This window comes from Diaporthe citri, assembly GCF_014595645.1.
Source record: "Diaporthe citri strain NFHF-8-4 chromosome Unknown scaffold_1, whole genome shotgun sequence".
Classification (NCBI taxonomy): Eukaryota; Fungi; Ascomycota; class Sordariomycetes; order Diaporthales; family Diaporthaceae; genus Diaporthe; species Diaporthe citri.
Window position 1 is genome coordinate 8,750,541 of NW_025064846.1, and position 18,611 is coordinate 8,769,151.

Sequence of the window (18,611 nt, forward strand, 5' to 3'; positions counted from 1 at the left end):
ATAGTACTAAACGGTTTTCAGACGACTAAAAGGCAGATGGGCTATTTCTTCGGACCACCCAGAGCACATTTGCGGGCAGAGTGCGGTTGAAGCTACAAGATGAAAGGAAGTAGGTATCGCAACAAGTGGCCCCCAAGCGAGTCCTTCTGTCAGGTACTTCGTATACACGCAACAAGCACTTGAAAGGAAGTCACTTCTGACGTGATGGGATCAACATGGATGCTGACATGAGGCTAAGTCTTTGCCGGCATGAATATTACCAATTATAGCGGCCGCCACAGAAAACAAACAGGGCGGGAGATGTGGCCCATGGCGTAGACTCAATGCGGTGACGATAAGGGATCGAGATCCTTTGAGAAGCCGGAAATTTACCTGATAATTGCCCTGAGTCTGCAGCTGTGCTTTGGAATCATCTGAGATACTGTTGTTTTGAAAGTCATCTGCACCACATCACCAGCGGTAAGCAAGCGGCTCAGGCACGATGGCACTGTCTCTCGAGGTATTAGCCGCGGCGACGACGCCCGGCTGGCGTTCGCTACCCAAGATCTTTGCCCTCGCCGTTTTCCTACTTCTCATCCTCATTGTTGTCTCGAAGCTTCGGAGAGACTTATCTAGTCGGAACTTCAGGACCCAGCACGGATGCAAACCATGCCGCAAGTTCCCTCTGAGGGACCCCATACTGGGGCTAGATTTTATTATCACCAATATCCGGGCCTTTCGAAACCACCGCTTCCTCGAGCTCCTCTCGACCCGGTTTCGCGAGGCCGGGCCGACCTGGGAGGTCCGCGGCTTCCACCGCCGGTCCATCTTCACGGCCGATCCGGAGAACGTCAAGACCCTCCTCTCTCTACAATTCAAGGACTTCACCCTCGGCGGCCGGCAGCGCATAATGGGCCCTCTTCTCGGTCAGGGCGTCTTCGCCAGCGACGGCGAGGAGTGGGCGCACTCCCGGGCGTTGCTCCGGCCCAACTTCGCGAGGGAGCAGGTCGCCGACCTGGGCCTCATCGAGACCCACGTTGCCCGCCTGTTCCGCCTGCTTCCCGGGGACGGCGCCACCGTCGACCTGCAGCCGCTCTTCCACCGCTTTACCCTTGACTCCGCCACTGACTTCCTTTTCGGAAAACCAACCAGTACCCTTATCGACGCAAGGGAGAAGGACCTTGAGTTCGCCAAGGCCTTGCGGTACTCACTCGACCACATGGCGTTCCTCCTCATTGCGGGCCCGCTGCGTCGGTTCTGGAAGGGCGACCCGGAGTTCCGCAAGGCGAACCAGATCTGCCGCTCGTACGTTGACACCTTCGTGGACGAGGTGCTGGCGTACAAGAAGGCCGGGGCGCCGGTTGACACGGTGGTCGAGGAGGGCGGGATCCGGCGGAACTCGTTCCTCAGGGACCTCGCCAGCGCGACGAACGACAAGGGGAAGATCAGGGGTGAGCTGCTCAGCTTGCTGCTTGCCGGGAGGGATACGACCGCCAGCCTGTTGAGCAGCTTGTTCTATCACATTTCGCGGAGGCCGGATGTGTGGGCGAGGCTGAGCGAGGAAGTCGACGCATTAGAGGGCCGGAGGCCGACGTACGCGGAACTGAGGAACCTGACCTATGCGAAGTACTGCATCAACGAGGGCAAGTCATCTAAATTCTGAGGCCCAGACTGCACAGCTAACCATTGTTCAGCATTGCGACTATACCCACCGGTCCCAACCAGCGCAAAAGTCGCCGTCCGTGACACGGTACTCCCTCGCGGCGGCGGCCCGGACGGAGAATCACCAATGTACATCCCGCAAGGCCTCAAGGTCCTCTACTCCACATACTCAATGCACCGCCGCATAGACATATGGGGCGCCGACGCCGACGAGTTCCGGCCTGAGCGGTGGGTTGGCGCGAGGCATGCCTGGGTAAGCTTTCTCGAGACCCAGCCCCCTCCCCCCGTCATGGCAATTTCATGGAGGGCGCCTGGTTTGCTGACACCTCTGATAAAGGAGTATCTCCCCTTCAATGGAGGACCTAGAGCCTGTCTAGGCCAGCAATACGCCATCACGGAGACGCTCTACATTATCACACGATTCGTGCAGGAGTTTCGGAGTATCGAGGCGTGCGACAACTTGCCCTGGACCGAGACGCTGGGCTTGACGGTGACTCCGGCTCATGTTCGGGTCAGTCTTTGCCGGAAGCATTAGGAGGTTGCGAAGATATGTACACGTGTATCAATTGATTCTGCAAGGAGAGATGGCTGTCGGGCAGGACCTACACAGTCTGTATTTAGTTCAGAACAAGTCTAACGTTGGCGCATATAGAGGACTTTATAGATGATGAGACTAGAGCAGTGTTGGGTTGCAGTAGACGAACTCCTCTTTTTCTTCAATTTGCGGGTTTTGCTGTGGTAGGATTCTGTTCCAATGATTGCAAATCATCAGTTGGCGTGAAGTCATCCGTCTGCGTTAGTTGGAGACTGTTTAGGTTTTCTTCACACACAAGACGGAGTCATCATAGAATGACTCATTTCTTCATGTGAATCTTGATGTTCAATTTCTTGCCAGGATCAAGACGATGTAGCTACATAGAACATTTATTTTTCCTGACACACATGTATGTGGCACTGGTCTGGAGTTGAACCCAGCCAGCTGCTCAAGGGGTGTTACATTTCCCCTTGCCAGATCACATGCCCCAGCTCCCTGGTAACTGTGTCTCTCCACTTTCCTTGTGGCGCCCTCTATGTGCACTCCCTCTGTGGTGCTTATCCCTCAAAGCCCAGTATGCACTGCTAGAACCCGATCCATGCCTAGTAACGCCGTCCGATGCTCACTAAATCAGTTGTGGAGATTGCTCCGGGGTATCATGTGGGAACCGGTCCAAAAAAAAAAATTGTCGGAAAGCATAAAACAAAATGAGATTAGAAAAATCCAGGGAACAACGTTCGCGTGGCCCTCTTCCATTTGGGCTGTCCGTCTAGACTGCGAGCGTCATGAAACTCTTCACCAGCCAAGTCACGCATTCGCAGGCGAATTTCGGGTCTTGGGCCTTCGGCTTGACGAGTTGGCACTCGCTGCACGAGGTTGGCTGCGTTGTTGCTGGGACGAAATAGCTTCCTCTTAACGCTCGATTTCCAGGTGCCTGGTAGAGCACGGCCGCTTTCCACGTCCGAGTCGTCCACGATGACGCGGCCGCGCAATTTCCGAATGGCCCTCTCGCGTCGTACCATCGAGTTGGTGACCTTGGGACAAAACCCTTTCGGTAGCATAGAGGCCTTGCACTGCGGGCACAAGGAGCTGTGGCTGCTGAGGAATTCGTCGATGCATTCCGGGTGGAAGATGTGGCCACAGGGAAGTTCGCGGATGATGGTTACCCTATTCTCGTAGTCCTCAGAACATATCGAGCAGGCAGGCTGGTAGTCAGTTGCAGTGCTGGCGGCAGTCATGCCGGTGACGGTAGATTTCGCTGTGGGGCTGGGAAGAGCTTTCTCTGAATATGCCGGTGCAGGGGTGTTCGTGATGGTTTCATCGATTCCCAAGCTGTTATTTCGCACATGGGCTCGTGCCGGTGCCCGCGGCGTTGTTGGCGAGGGTGGCAGGCTATTCGGATTCGGCTCATAATTGTATGTGAAAAGTGGAAACTTTTCGACATGCTCCAGAGGCACCGTCACATGTTTGATGTTCATCGCCTCCAGATTCACCTCGCCGCTCATCACACGCCGTTGGAGCGAAGCCCGGCGCCTGTGTTGTACGTAATGCATGAGACAAGAGATGCCGGCCACAATGAAGAAAAGTGCCGCCACACAGATGAGTATAAAGATCCAGATTGTCGGCAGCGAGTCCGTAGTTGCCACATGAATCTGGGACCATATACGGACATAGTCGTCGGCATCGGGGTTGTACAAGGCAGAGATGTTCTCTCCGTAGGGTACGGAAGTCACATTGCCAGAATAGAGACTCAGCTGGGTCATCATGGAGGAGCCGACGGCTCCCGAGACAGCGTAGATGGGGAATTTGCTGGTGGTCTTCCAGGCGTCGCGGTCCTGGAGGTTCCAAATCTCGTCCTCGACAGGCGGGGGCCGCTCAATGCTATTGTCGGGCATGTAGGTAATCAGGGCGCGGATGGGGTCCAGGCCCGCAGAGGCAAGATATGACCTCGTACAGGTCGCATTGTACCAGGGCACCAGGGCAATCAGGTTGTAATCGGAAGGTGGCAGGTGCGCTTGTCGCACAGCCGTGCTGGGCACATATGCAGACTCGAGTGCCGTGCATGGGTCGCGGGCCTCGAGGTCAGGCACATAGAGCAAGCCTTGAATGACGCCATTGTTCGTCTGGGCGTATCTGGAAGACAGAATGGTAACGTTGTCGTTGATCTCGGCAGAATAGGCTATGTCGCTCTGTAAGACATTAATGAGAGGTCGGGAGCGACGGGCAAGGACGTCTTCGGGGCCGGCAGACGCTGCGTCGGGCTGGGAACGACTCACGGAGAGCGCAGTGATGTTCCTGATGATCGTCGATGGTATGCTATCGGCGCCAGACCAGACGGGGTTGCTGAATAGAAGTCTCGAGGGATGTCAGTATACGAAGCGACCAAGATGAAAAGCCGACAGCGAAAGAGGCCTCTTGTGCCGCTCATGAAGGGTGTGGGATGCGGGCTGGCGGCGTGTCACAAGACTGCCATTGCCCGGTATGCTGGGATGGTGTTGTTGACGTTGACAAGAATGGCTGGGAGGGAACAAAGTAGCACATGCGGGCGAGCGAGGCTTGGTGACATGCTCAGGTGACGAGAAACGTCACCGAAAGCACGATGTCGCCAGCGTCGCTCAGCCTGCATGGCGTGGGACAGGAGGGGGACAAGGACGGAAGGACAGGCAGGGCGAAGGAGGACACGGCAGGGCGAAGGAGGACACGGCAGGGCGAAGGAGGACACGGCAGGGCAGGAGAGGGCCAAGGAATGAAGACACGAGGAAACTCAGTGGAGACGTACACTGCATTTTGGATATCGTCGACGTAGGCTGTGACACGAGAGTCGAGTTAGCACCCAAATATATCCCCGAGCCGAAGAATTGGCAGTCGCATGGCAAATGCATGGCCTGGCATGGCACGGCACGGCGTTGTGGGTGTGCTTGTGCTTTCTGGGGCAATCTGAATCTGGCTTGCTGGGTCGTGCCAAGACGGCTGCCAAGGGACCAAGGCCTGGGGAAAGAACGATCAAAACAACCCCAAGACCACCCAAGAGATTTCCAAGAGTTTTGACGTCTCGGCCCTGGAGTAACCAGAAATGGGACCAGATCGTCTCAGACACGGCCGGGGCAATCAACGACAAGCAATAAGCATCAACCAATTTAAACTTACTGTTGCCCATCATTGTCGACCATCATTGTGCGGGCTGTAGAACCCAAGGCTCGAGGCACGGAGGCATCTAGGACGCGCGAGGGAACAAATGCACAAGAGAGGCGACACCAGGAGCAGGCGAGGTGGTCCGTAATCCACTTGTTGATTGATAAGTATGTGAAAGTGAAGAAGAGAAAAAACGTGGAGCAAGGCCACAACCTTGGAAGAGGCAAGGTATGCAGAGAATGAGGGATGAGTGAGATTAGACCACCCAGAGGTAGACTTCAGCCCGTGTGTGTGTGGTGGGTTGGAGGGGGGGGGTCGTGGCTCAGTTTACGGTTGGTAAAACTGCGGCAGGGCGTGCACGGACAGACTGGCAGGCACAGGCACGAGGAGGCACGGCTCGGGCTGAGGCGAGAACAGGTGTGTGCGACAGAATCCAAGAGGAAGAAGATTTGAGGGGGGGGATGGGAAAGAGCGCGACACTCGTAGGAAATGCCAAGACCTGTCGCCTGTCTGGTCTTTATATGGGCACAAGGGGCACGAGCACCCGGAGAGCAGCAAGGAGTCGGGTGGGCACTGGGCACCCCCACCAGGGAACGGCAGGCCAGGAAAGCCCAGCGTTGCAGGGGGGGTTTCCTACATGGCATCTGGGCTAGCTGCTTCGAGGCGGTCGCTTGTCTTCTTTCCGAGAGAAGTCGTTTCCGTCACCCTGCCCTGCTCCCACTACCCTCCCGCCCTCCTCCTATCATCATGCTCCTTCTCCTCATCCTCAAGCACTCAGCCGGGTTCCCTGCTGCACGAAGCTGCACCTAAGATGCCAGGGAGGCCCCAGCAAGGGCCCACCTGCTGCGCTGTACTGCGCTGCGCTGCGCTGTTCTGTTCTGCGTGTTTGCAATAGTGCAGCGCAGGCGTCAAGGCTGTGCTCGAGGGAGGCACAGCTGACGTCCATCAAATCGGATGCACACCCCGACAGACTTGTCGCTGCTGCTGCCGTTGGTCGGCTGAGCGGCACAATCCCGAGACGTGTGGAATGAATCGGCGGCGGTTTCCGTCAGAGTCAGCATCAAGACACCAGAAAGAGAAGCAGAATCTCAAACAGGCGGCCAGCGCTATCGCAATGCAGCTGTGCATGCTGGTGCGGGTTGGCAGTCCCGGCGGGCCCGATCTCGATTCGGTCATCTCATGCTCGACGCTGGCTTTGGGCCCACAGGTCAACACAACCGTCCACACCACGTCACACCAGCCATGGGCGAATCACTCTAGTTGCCGCCGCTCCAAGATTGCCGAACGTTCATTAGCAGGAAACGAAGCTTTTCTCAAGCTTTCCATCGCCCACATCGCCAAGGACGGGCGCCGTCGTAGGGCGAGCTTCCTTCCCGATACCCTGGTCGTGCCCAACTGGCAAACTGGGGTCCCCCAGGGTGGGTCTGATCTTCTGGCCCCTCTCCCCACGCGCGCGCCTTATTATTCTTGTCCCTATGTGCAAAAGCAGACAAGACCAGACTGTAAAGGCATTCGTTCCTCATTTACTAGTCTACCAGACTATGTGGCGCTCCCACAATTCCGAGGCCAGCTCCAAAGGGGCAACAGACCGCGAAGAGGGACACGGCCAGGTGCTGTTCGAATACCGAGTCGCGTGGCCCCCCCCCCCCAAAAATTTGTCTCAAGATGAGTCTGCCTAATGCTATCGATCATCCCACTGAACTATTCCCAGAGGGATGGCAAAACCCACAGATCCACCAAGTTTCCTCACGAATTCGGTCGGTGGTCCCACTTTCCTAGATACTGAAAGCCTCTCGGTCTGGATGACGTCCGCTGTTGGCAGTTGCGTCCGGCTACCCGGATCCAATGCCAAGTCCGCAGCTGGTGCTAGATGCAGATCTGCTGAAGCTTGGCCCTTTTTTGCCCTCGGCTGTCTCGGACCTTAGAGCCTGAACTTCAGCAGTGTGATTCAGGGATTTTGTCTCACCGAAGGCAGAAGCCAGATTTGACGCGTGCACTCCCTCAGGTCCCATGAACCACCCGAAAAAATTCTGAAACACAGCAAGCCTCGTCACCGTTGATCATCACATCACCTCCGGTCGGTCCTCTTGCCGCATTTTTGCATAGGCAATCGATATTTGCGGAATGCGTGGCCAAGACTTCTGACAGGTGACGTCTGGACCTTCCCGCACGTAGTCGCGGACTTTGGACCCGATTTAACACATGCTCGGCCGCCGGTATTCAAAGCGGGCGACAGCCTGCTTGGGCCCAGATATGATTCCTTTTCTGGCGACCGCATTGGGTAGAATAGTAATGGTACTGAACACATACCCACACTGTATACCTCTTCTACCAAGCAGTTGCTTGCAAGCCGAGGCACACCGAGGGGACACACTCCCAAAAGCTGGACGAGATTCATTACACAAGACGCTTTCTCAAGGGCAAGGAGACCCTGTTAGACGTGTAGAGCCTGGACCACACTGCAACATGCGACATCCCGTCCTCGGATCAACCAGTCGCCGGGTTAGAGCTTGGCGTTTGGAAACATGCATTTCGTAACCCTCTGAGTCGACAGGCCTTACGCGTCCGGATGTCACGGAGCCAGGTAATCTGCTTCGATGCCCACAGCAGTGGTGACGATCACCTCACACATCACATACAGTAATGCACATGAGTAAGATCGAAGGAACTCTAATGCCCATGGACAGTCATGAGTCGACGTGGAGGACGCCTCCCCTCAACCGGTAACGGGACTCGGCACGTAAACTCACGGGTACAGTCACCGAACGCCGTGATATCCGCGGGCCGGCAACACCCTGATCAAGCAGGAGTCAGATCCGGGTCAACGGCACCGGCATCATGCCTCCCAAGTCGCCAACGAGCCCTCTCCAAGCTTGAGAGGAAAAGCTAGACGGGTGCCGGCAGGTCGAGCGCAGCCCCTGCCGGCCACGAAATACGCGGACGCATGGTCGGCAGTAAAATCAATCTGATCATTTGACTGGTAAGGTTCGTTAGTCGAGGCCTAACACTAGCGCAGGGATAGACGTGAGGGCATCCACGGCTTCCACGGTTGAAACTCTCGCGGGTGATGATGAAAACGGTGCTGTCAAATGCCGTCCGAGGCCGTTCGGTCGGAAGTGATGCTCTCTGTCGATCGGCACGTCAGAGACACGTGTACTTTATCGTTTCACAGCACTTTGGCATATATCGCGGTTGTCTACTGAAGAACTCAGTCTATCGTGACCATCCCAGGAGTACTTACGTCGCATATGCTAAAGCTTGGTATAACGTCGCGCCTGCTCATGACGAGCACAGGGTAATGTAACCTTGGTGTTTTTACTGGACCGTCTTGCTCCCCAATCGTGACATGTTGCTCCAACAGTTGTATGACTCTATTCTTAACCGTTCATCGAAGTGTTGGATTTATACTGTGATCTTCCCAGTAGAGTGTTATATGCTCAGAGCTCACAGCAATCATATATATTAAAAACAACGTGAGTTTGTCAACGACTCCAGTCCGACGTAAAAACCTTACTATTTTCATGACATTTAGTCCAGTCTCGTTTGGATAGGACATGTGAAAGTGCCGCTACAGAAAGGGAGAATCTACCTGCCTCATGCTCCGGTCATCATATAATAGACGCCCAGCGCTGTATGTGAACTCTGTCGGTCTTGTTCAACTTAGAACCGGGCACTCTGACGAATCCGCGGAAAGATGACATTAGCAATCGTATTCTTTGCTTCTTTAAGTTAAGCTCAGGTGGAAAAAAATATTGTTAGCAGCACTTAAGTCATCAAGGCACAATTATGGCTCTACGAAGTTCCAGCTGCCAATTTTAGGGCCCTAATAGGTTTCAAGGAACTGAAACCAATGACAGAATTAATGCAATGACAAACAAAATACACAAGCTAGCAGTGTCCAATAAAGAGAACCGCTGGTCACCGTCTCCGCATGACCACATTCCGGGTTATAGCTTTGAGAGAGCTATGTGTTGGCGCAATGTGTGCATAGGTTTGAAGAGTCTGGCTTGAACACCTTATTTTTGGCCATTGAAACGCCTCATAAATCATCAGCCCCCTAGATCCGTCTACATCTAGGCTAGCTGGTGTAACTCTGGATAGCAGGCAGCACCCGTTGAGGCCGTAGACTCTGAGTGATGCTGGCATTTCCGAATACAACACTGAACATTTTCTTATCGCTGGCTTCAAGCCGAATACAAAGCCATGACAGTCAAAGTCTGGAACAATTGAAATAGCAGGATGGGTAGTCCTCAGGTCTTGATGATGATGAGTGTCGCGTTGAGGTCCATGATTTCATCAGTCCGCCATCGAAAGGCGTGGTCTTAGGAAGGAAGCCTGAAGGGACAGGCCTTTTTGGAGTTTGCGATAGCGCGTTCTGGCTATATATGGAGAGCTAGAATTTAATGTCAGTGAGCTGCAGAGGAAAACTAATTACTTCACCGAACTCAATGCTCTCAAAGTACGTTCAATACATCCACAGAGTCATCTACTGCTTATTGACTGGCTTCCTCATCTCCAGGACTTCATCCGCGTATATCATGACAGTTGTCCCCATGACCAACAGCTCAGACTAATGCCCACCAGGAGCCTCTGCCATTATTTCCACCAGCACTAAGGGCCTGTATGATTTGCGGCGCTTGGCTCAAGCATGCATCGCGCAGACCAATCAACACCGCAGTCTTTCATAATAGTAAATTATTTTCCAACCGCTAAGATAAGCATACATATGTTGTGTAAAACTATGAAAAGTAATAGGTCAAGATAGCTTGTTAGTCAATCTCCTTGTGTCTTCGGAGTTGGGCGGACAGTTACTATTTCCATAGCACGGATTATTTCGCATTAGTTTCCAGAAGGCGGTCTGGATATTCTAATTCTAGGTTTGTGTAACCGTAGTACAGTAGCCACAGGTGCTTTCTTAAACATCAAACTGACCACACTGCGCATAGCACACCTAAGACATGTAAAGACAAGCTTTTGTGGATACCCACCATCAGCACATATGTATGTGCCTCAGTTTGGTAATCAGGCCAAGAGAAAATACCTAATCGGAATTACGTGCTTCGCTCTATCAGCACGCCATTTTTGAGCAAAACATCTTCCCTTACCGGAGGATACTGTCAGACCACAATTGTGGAAGCCTTCGCTCGGGGAGAAACAGGAACATATGATTACTGTCTCTTCGTTCGTGGTCGGCACCTCGAGCTCACAAATAAGAAACGCTTCTCTGCACGGGTATACCATCCAAAATGACATCAAGCACAGAAAAGGATCCGCAGCAGACCCTGCAGTCGGTCGAAGGGCATGCTCGAAGCGATGCCGATGCGGCACTTGAGATGCTGCAAGAGCATGGCTCACAGACAGAGATCCTTGACCCTGAGAAACACAGGCAACTTGTCCGGCGTATTGATCTACACATCATGCCCTTGATCTGCATAGTATACTGTGAGTTGGCTCCGACGAGGAAAAATAACAAAAGGCGTCCTTTATTTTGCTAATGCGAGGTCAAGTTCTTCAATACCTTGACAAGATTGCTATATCTTATGCGAGTGTCACTGGCATCAAAGAGTCTGCCCACCTCCAGGGCAATGAATTCAACTGGATAGCGAGCATGTTCTTCTTTGGACAGCTTGCCTTCGAATTCCCCACCATTCGCCTGATCCAACTATTCCCCTTGGCCAAGTACGTCGCTGTAAACGTCGTCATTTGGGGCGGCGTCCTCGCTTGTCTGGCAGCCTGCAAGTCTTTCGCGACTCTCATGGTCTGCCGCGCCATCCTCGGCATGGCAGAAGCTGCCGTCGTGCCGGCATGGGTTGTCTTCACGTCCCAGTGGTATCGCAAGGAGGAGCAGGCTTTCCGCGTCGGCATTTGGTTCTCAATGTGCGGTTTTGCGCAGCTTCTAGGTGGTTGCTTCTCTTACGGAGTCGCCAACCACGTCGGAGGCGACGTGCACGCCGCTCTAAGAGGCTGGCAGGTGATCTTTCTCTTCTTGGGCCTGCTGACTTCCGTGATCGGCATCGTCTTCTGGTTCGTGCTCCCGGATTCGCCTCTCTCGGCCAAATTCCTTTCCGCCGAGGAGAAAGCGCTGCACGCGGAACGCATGCGCGAGAACGAGCAAGGCATCGGCAACCGCATCTTCAAATGGAACCAGTTCTGGGAGGCCATCAAGGACCCCAACACCTGGCTGTACGCCTTCTGGATATTTGCTGCCAACATCCCCAACTCGATAGCAACAAGCTTTGGCAACATTCTTGTCACCGGCATGGGCTACACCAGCAAGGAGAGCTTGCTGCTCGTGACACCCCTTGGTGCGTATGAGATCGTTGTGCTGATCGGCCTCACATACCTCGCGAGCAAGACTGGCCAGCGTTTATGGATCTGCATTGCGGGTCACATACCCTCGATCGTCGGCGCTATCCTAATGGCAACGACCAACAAAGTTCCTGCACTTGTAGGATTCTACCTCAGTGGCGGCATCCCTATCGGCTGGACGACCATCCTCGCGTTGCAAAGTACAAATGTGGCGGGATCGACCAAGAAAATCACCGTCACTTGCATAGGAACCATAGTAAGCACCACGCTTCCCCCTTTACTGCTCCCAGTCTGTCTTGTTTTCAAATGTTCCAGAATGCATCGCTTTGGGACCCGTAGCAGGTGATTAACACATACTAGGCCTACACTGTCGGGAATATCATCTCGCCTCAGACGTTTCAGGCCAAAGACGCCCCCAGGTATATGCCTGCGAAGATATCTATCTGCATTCTTTACGTCTTAATTACAATCGATCTATACCTGATACGTCTATTGGCAGTGAGAGAGAACAAGAAGAGAGATAAGGAGAGAGAAGAGCTGGGAGACAACTATGTGGTAGAGAAGAATCACGAATTCTTAGATCTCACCGATCGAGAGAATAGGGAGTTCAGATATGCGGTATAAAGATCCACAGTGACGTGATATTTCCATAGAAATTGGAAAGGTGAACACCATATGATATGTTACAGGTCACACAGGGAAGGGAAGAGACCCGGGTCAGGTCTTTTTAGGTCGCATTCCTCTTGAGTGTCCCAAGGCATCACGTTTCAATAGAAGTATCGATTAGCAGGAAATTCTCAGTTACTCTACCTAGGTACAAATTTGGAAGTCGCACGCCGTGTCCCTCAACACCCTTACTCTTCAGCACCATTAGTGCGTGGATAATCATACAGTCTCGCGCTGGATTCGCTGTCGGATGCAGAACGCAGAGACGCGTCCATTTCCTCGTCAGAAGACCATCCCGCACGACTGCCACAGGGCTTCGAAATTACCGGATTCTCAAAAGTCAAACCCTCGCACCCTTCCATGGGCGACCAAACAAATTTGTCATGGACCTTGAATATAGCCCAAGAACCCGGCAGGCCTTGAAAAGTTTCCCTAACAGGCTCGCAACACCTCTTCCGGACCCAGTGGATCTTGCCGCCCTCTTCGCAAATGGTAAGCATAATTTGGCACATCTTGGGTGTGTTTCTGTGAGATGGAAGAATCTTGGAATTGGGCTAGTCGGAAATGTAAGTGGAATTTGCGCAGTTTAAATGCTTTGCACACACAACACGGATGAGACATGCACAAGTGAATTCAAATAGTGACACATAAGAGTTATAGAGTCAGAGGGAATTCCTGACTAGCGCTTGAATGGGCGTGAAGAGCGGAAGGGGGTGATTAGAAAAGTTGTGATATAAGCATGGCGGTGTACTAGAGCACTTCTATCCTACAGCAGCTACAGGTTAGTTACCCTATATGAGGTTATTCCATACGAGGATATTCTATATGATGCTGTTTATAGCAGGTTATTTGATAGGGGCTTATTCTATAAGAGTTTATCCTATAAGGATTGATCCTATGGGAGGCGACTCTATTGGATGTTATCCTACGGAGGTTGGGCAGTGAGCACTGCCTAAGTGGTTTCCTACATAGATGCTATGGTCGCGTAGCGGACACTCGAGCGAGGCTCGTATCAGTTGTACAGAACCGGGCCATATAACTCAAGGAATCTCGTCAACGCTGTTCACCATCTTTGTCGGCACCGCATTGGTCTGCTCTCTCTTCTTCCTGCTCATCTCATACACGATCTCCCTCAGCCTGTTGATACTGCCCAGAAGCTGATGCTCTGCTAGTGCATTCCAGGGATTTAGCTTCATCTTGTCTTCCCAGAACGTCCGGCGCTCATCACTCAATGCATCTTGAGGCGGAAACTCTACTGTGGCGATGGTCTGGTAAGGCGCAGTTGCTTCGTCCCATACTACTGAGCCGTCTTCGGTGGGGTGGTGCGAGGGATCTGTGCCGAGTTGGGTCTGCTGCTATCAGTGTCTTTCATGCGCTGGGAGGTCGGACACCCAGGGATGAGAGCGTACCTTGAGCTCATACTTCGCTCCGTGTTCTCTGAAGTATTCAGCCAGCCACTCTCTCAACCGCTCCCTCGAGTCTCCACTCTTCACCTTCTCTTTTTTGGAAGTCATCTCATCATTGACCGGAAACAGTCCAATGTGCCCATACCACTGTCCAAACCTGAAAGCACTCTGTGTGTAGAAGCTGTGGCTGATCATGTTCGTGTTGGGTAGCATGAACGGCGCGCTTGCTTCAAGGCATCAGTCCTGAGCTTCGTTGCAGCGCCCAATTTCAACGGCGAATCAAAATACTTTTCACGCAACTGCATGATCTCCAGACATGTTTCGATATCCGTCAGTTCGATCATGGGCGCATTGTTGAAAAAAAGGTCCTGGGTCAGGGCTTCCTGGTCTGCGGATGGCAACCTTTCACCTTCAATGCCAAAGATGCGTAGTCCTAGTCCGCGAGGGCCGGGTTCTTGATCTGCTTGAAGGAATACGGGTTCGCTTGAGTAGCGTGCGGCGACGTCGTATGATCTCCCAGGGGTTTTGAAAAGGCCTTGTTGCAGGTGAGCTGGGAGGTTTGGCAGGACGGTCAGGGTTCCTTTGACAATTCCTTGCGTTTTGACGTGTGTTGCACGGTAGGCGTGCCTATGTTGGTCGAAGTTGTGTTGTTGCATTCTGTTCATTGTTGCGCCGATTCTCCGTGCGGTTTCTTCTTCATCCTACTTGACATGTTCGACGCCTGTGGCATTCCAGGCGAGGTACTGGTCGCTTGGTGGTGCGGTTGAGAGTGCGGCTTCGACATCGTTGTATGCATTTGCCGCGGCATCTGTGACGGTGTTGGCGGCTTTGTTAACGGCCTCCATCTTTGCAATTCAAGAACTCGAGATAACCGAGGCGCGGCTGATGTGCTAACGTCCCCGGCCCGGGTATGGGCCCCCCTCCCATCTGGGCCCCCATTTACACACAAAATCCCACTTTTCAACACCCATTAATTAATTCTAATTAAATCTTATAAGTATCTAGTCTCTAAATTTATATATAAATTTAACGTTTTTAAATATATAAAAATCTGCTTACGTAATATTCTCAGTAATTATTTATATATAAATTTTTAAATATCAAAATGCTAAAATGTTAAGGATGGCATAGAAAATGCTAAGACTTTATAACAATAGTATTTTAAACGTTATTTTACTATATAATATATATAATATTTTATTTAAATTTTATTTAAGCTTTAAACATTTTACTTTATATAAATTAAATTAAATATTATATATAAATAATTCTTTAAAGATAATATTATTAATAATAAACATTCTTTAATTTTTTAATAGAAAATTTATATAAGAGAATCTTAAATCTTATTTTATTTCATGAATAAAAATATATATATATATAACCTTTTAAACTATAGTAGATTATATAATATAATTATGAAATATAAAGAAATAAAAATTATATTTAATTTTAATTAAAAGATATTAATAATATTATATTAGTGATATATCTGTTAGTATTATAGTGATAATTGTAAGCATTTCTTAACATTTTAAATATATATAGGTTTAGAAATTCTTTTAAAAATATTGTTGCTTATATACGATTTTTAAAATATTTTTACCTTAATCTATATATAAAATAGTGCATATGACGCCATTATGGTTATTCTTAGATTTAAATTGGATTTATTATAGGGACTTTAAAGTGGGGTGCCTTTAGGTGCGTTTCCTAGGAAATCTGGGGGCCCAGATGGGGGGGAGGCCCATACCGGGGCCGGGGACGTTACATGCCCTGGTGGTTCTTTCTATTCTGTTGTTTTTAAGTTGTCTATCAATCTGGGCGACGTCATATACACGCACTGGATTGGGGATGCTACAATGGAATCTGTCACGGCTAGAGAAAACACCATCCACTTACCAACATGCGCGATTCCCAATTCGCATATTCTACTTATGTTTCAGAAACGATCTAGTCTGCCCCAGCTTGAGAAACCATTAGCACTACTCGAATGAGCAGTTAGATATTTTATGGAGCTTTTAGCCGAAGTCAAAGTTGATGAAACAAGAAATTGAAAGAAGACGCGAAGATAGAAACGTCGCCTGTATACTTCTAGCCCTTGCGCTCTGTGAACTCTGAAAGCTCGATGTCCCAGTTATCCACTGCGCCTTTACGCCAGAACCTGCTTATCATATTGACAAAGTCGAAAAGCTTACTTGGAGCCTCTTCGAAGTATTTCGAAGCTCTGTCTGACGTGCAGCACCGAGCCAGAAGTCCACAGAAAAATTAAGTGAGAACTGGGACGATGACAAAGGTATTGCTGAGGATGACTGAGGACGGGTGGATGTTGTCGCCATCGGGAGTTGTGCTCAGGATGGACAGTGCCCAGAACGTCTGTGCAAACTTTTTCAGTTCCTGTCCACACTATTCAAAGGGTGAGGTGCATACTGCCATAAACCCCAGAGGAGTGTAGATGATGCCAAGTGAGTGACTAGGCAGTGGGCCTTGTCCAGTGCCAAAGGCATTCACTCAAATGAGTAGCTCACTTCGGCCATTTCCTCATACGCTAACATGGCATTTGCTATCTGAGTAGACTTATGGCCACCTTGGCTAAATATATTGATCCGGCAAAGTGCAGTCCAAATTCTCGGTCACAGCTTCTGGATCCTTGTTAGAAGCCTCAGAGTTGATGGTTTTCACTGTCGCGCAGCTCGTGACAGCCCGGGACTTTGTATGAAGATGCAAACCAGTGTTTCATTTGTACCTTGGATTTCTCTCAGAGATCGTCTAATGTAAGAGCCTCTTCCACCTGCTCCGTTTTTTCCCTGGTACGGTCTTCTCCGTATTATCTTGCAATTTTGACGTCTCTTCAATACTCGAGCCATCATCTTCACAGTAAGGGTACGAGTCCTGTGACTCTCGAGGGTGCAACGCAGCATCTGGCATTGAACCAGGCTGGTTGGAAGGGTGGTTGCCAGTCCCGGTGGCACGGCTATAAGCTCCGAGAGTAGCCTGCGCCAGCATCTCCGGCAGCGACCGGCCGACATCTTCCACGCCAATGTCAATCAGGTAATACTTCCAAGAGTTTTCCACAACCGGCGTGGCAGAGGCGCGCACGCTGTGGAAGTCGCTGTCAAACCTCCCAGCCGACAGCGGTTGGAAGTCACTTGCCAGCGTCTCGAAAGACGGGGTCTTCGCACCGGACTTGCCTTGGCTCTCGATCTTCATGGCGCCAAAGGCCACCCTGAAGCCGCCGACGGAGCCTATCAGCACAGCGAGCCTCTCACCATCATTACGCTCGAATATGATGGCAGCTGCCACTTGGCCTTCGCCTTTCGGGAGGCGGAATGCCACCGGCCACCGGTCGGGTACCCAGTCCCGTGCCGATTGGCGCAAAGGGAGTGATCTTGGGGTGTCCTTGGCGCACCCAGCGGGCAGGAGGACTTCCGTTACTTTGTATACATCGGCATGAGGGCCGCTGCGGAGCTGGACGATGTGCTGTGGGAACACACCGTCTTCAATGGGTGGCTGCTGGTCCTGACGCACATAGATGGTCTTCAGCTTTCCCCGGACTTGCACACTGCCAAACTGGCTAGCCTTGACGCGGGCATAGTGCTGGCCTTCCTTGTCTTCTCTCCCAGTGGATATTTTCTTCAGATATATCGCCAGGAAGCTCGAGTCTGCGTAGTTTGGCGGGACAGGGCAGTCGATCGTTGCCACAAATATGCCGTCTTCTCGTGCGGAAAGATGCAGCTGGATACGAAGGCCCCGGTTGGTCATAGTGTAGGGCTCTCGAGGAGCACCCCAATCGTGATACGGCAGTATTCCGTTGGAGTGGGTGAATGCTGCTGGAGATGGCGCCAGGAGTCCGTGGAGCGCCTCAGGATCTGCGTCTCGGTTCACCCACGCGAAAAGAGATTGGTCGTCGGATGTCTTCATTATCTCTTCCTGGAGCCTCAGAAACGCCCTCCGGCCGCCCTCACCATATAGCATCGGCATGTTCACGCCAAATATTCCCATGGCACAATATGCCGAGTCCTCAGGCCGTGTTGTCTGTCGGCGTGCCATCCACGACATCCTCTTGGCGACGCTGGCGGATTCGATCGGACGCTCGCCCGCCACAATGTCCGCGTCGATTCTCGTGATTTCTGAGAGGAAAGGGCAGATGGCTCTCTTCTCGCCGAGACTGACCCAGTCTTTGGTGAAGAAGATCAAGTTGGCTGGCGCGAGAAGCTCTTGCAACGTCCATCCGCGAGTGAACCACCTGCTCGCTGCGAAAGACTCCTTGTTCTCGGGCGAGCCGAGGTTCTCGGACTTAAAGTCCTCGATGAAGGCGTAGCACACTTCTGACATCTCGTACCAAGTATACATGGAGTTAATCGCTTCAGACAGTTCGGCACTGCTGCTCTTGTCTATACAGCAGGTGTCGATCCAGATATAGTCATACCCATCGCTGCGAGCCTGGTGGCAGGCGCCTTGGACCTTGAGCAGTGAGTTTGGGTTCTTGGTCCGCTCGGTGCCGCGGACAATGTCGTCGTAGATCACTTCGTTTGGACCCCATGTGTGCGAAAGAATGGCATACCGCACGTTGTCTTTCCGCAGCTCCTCAGGGGTCTTCTCTACCAACTTTTGGGTGGTTGTGTGAAGAAGGCGCATTTCTCGGGATCTTGCGATGTGGAATCCTGGGTTTCCAGTATAGAGATCTCGATTGCTAGCGAAGGTCTTAAGCAAAGCAGTGTGCAGCCTTATTTGAGGATCTAGACTCCGAACCAACGAACCCTTCTTCACCCCCACAAGCACTGTGGGCGGATCCAGACACTACTTCGTTGCCTTAGCTGACCCGGCAATATCAGTATCCTTGTATGGTCACACTGCAGGATCTCAGCATCCTTTATGATCCTTCCACTGCGTACTGTGTAATACACAGTACTGCACATGTG

General features: G+C 51.6%; 5 protein-coding genes across 5 annotated transcripts; 2 read left to right on the forward strand and 3 right to left on the reverse strand.

Moving 5' to 3' along the window:
• Positions 1 to 481: 481 nt before the first annotated feature.
• INS49_002258 (uncharacterized protein) lies at positions 482 to 2,176 on the forward strand (the record flags this gene model as incomplete). The annotated part of the gene is made up of 3 exons (XM_043163072.1): positions 482 to 1,605; positions 1,705 to 1,894; positions 1,979 to 2,176. The coding sequence occupies 3 exons, from the start codon at positions 482 to 484 to the stop codon at positions 2,174 to 2,176; spliced, it is 1,512 nt and encodes a 503-aa protein (XP_043031578.1).
• A 713-nt stretch (positions 2,177 to 2,889) lies between these two features.
• Positions 2,890 to 5,336, reverse strand: INS49_002259 (uncharacterized protein; the record flags this gene model as incomplete). Its single annotated transcript, XM_043163073.1, has 3 exons — positions 2,890 to 4,531; positions 4,956 to 4,983; positions 5,324 to 5,336. 3 exons carry the CDS (start codon positions 5,334 to 5,336, stop codon positions 2,890 to 2,892), a joined length of 1,683 nt encoding a protein of 560 aa, XP_043031579.1.
• Positions 5,337 to 10,554: 5,218 nt separating this feature from the next.
• INS49_002260 (uncharacterized protein) lies at positions 10,555 to 12,241 on the forward strand (the record flags this gene model as incomplete). Its single annotated transcript, XM_043163074.1, has 3 exons — positions 10,555 to 10,750; positions 10,816 to 11,873; positions 11,978 to 12,241. The coding sequence occupies 3 exons, from the start codon at positions 10,555 to 10,557 to the stop codon at positions 12,239 to 12,241; spliced, it is 1,518 nt and encodes a 505-aa protein (XP_043031580.1).
• Positions 12,242 to 13,323: 1,082 nt separating this feature from the next.
• INS49_002261 (uncharacterized protein) lies at positions 13,324 to 14,534 on the reverse strand (the record flags this gene model as incomplete). Its single annotated transcript, XM_043163075.1, has 4 exons — positions 13,324 to 13,632; positions 13,693 to 13,912; positions 13,978 to 14,316; positions 14,395 to 14,534. 4 exons carry the CDS (start codon positions 14,532 to 14,534, stop codon positions 13,324 to 13,326), a joined length of 1,008 nt encoding a protein of 335 aa, XP_043031581.1.
• Positions 14,535 to 16,458: 1,924 nt separating this feature from the next.
• On the reverse strand, positions 16,459 to 18,327 carry INS49_002262 (uncharacterized protein; the record flags this gene model as incomplete). The annotated part of the gene is made up of 1 exon (XM_043163076.1): positions 16,459 to 18,327. The coding sequence occupies one exon, from the start codon at positions 18,325 to 18,327 to the stop codon at positions 16,459 to 16,461; it is 1,869 nt and encodes a 622-aa protein (XP_043031582.1).
• Positions 18,328 to 18,611: the final 284 nt, after the last annotated feature.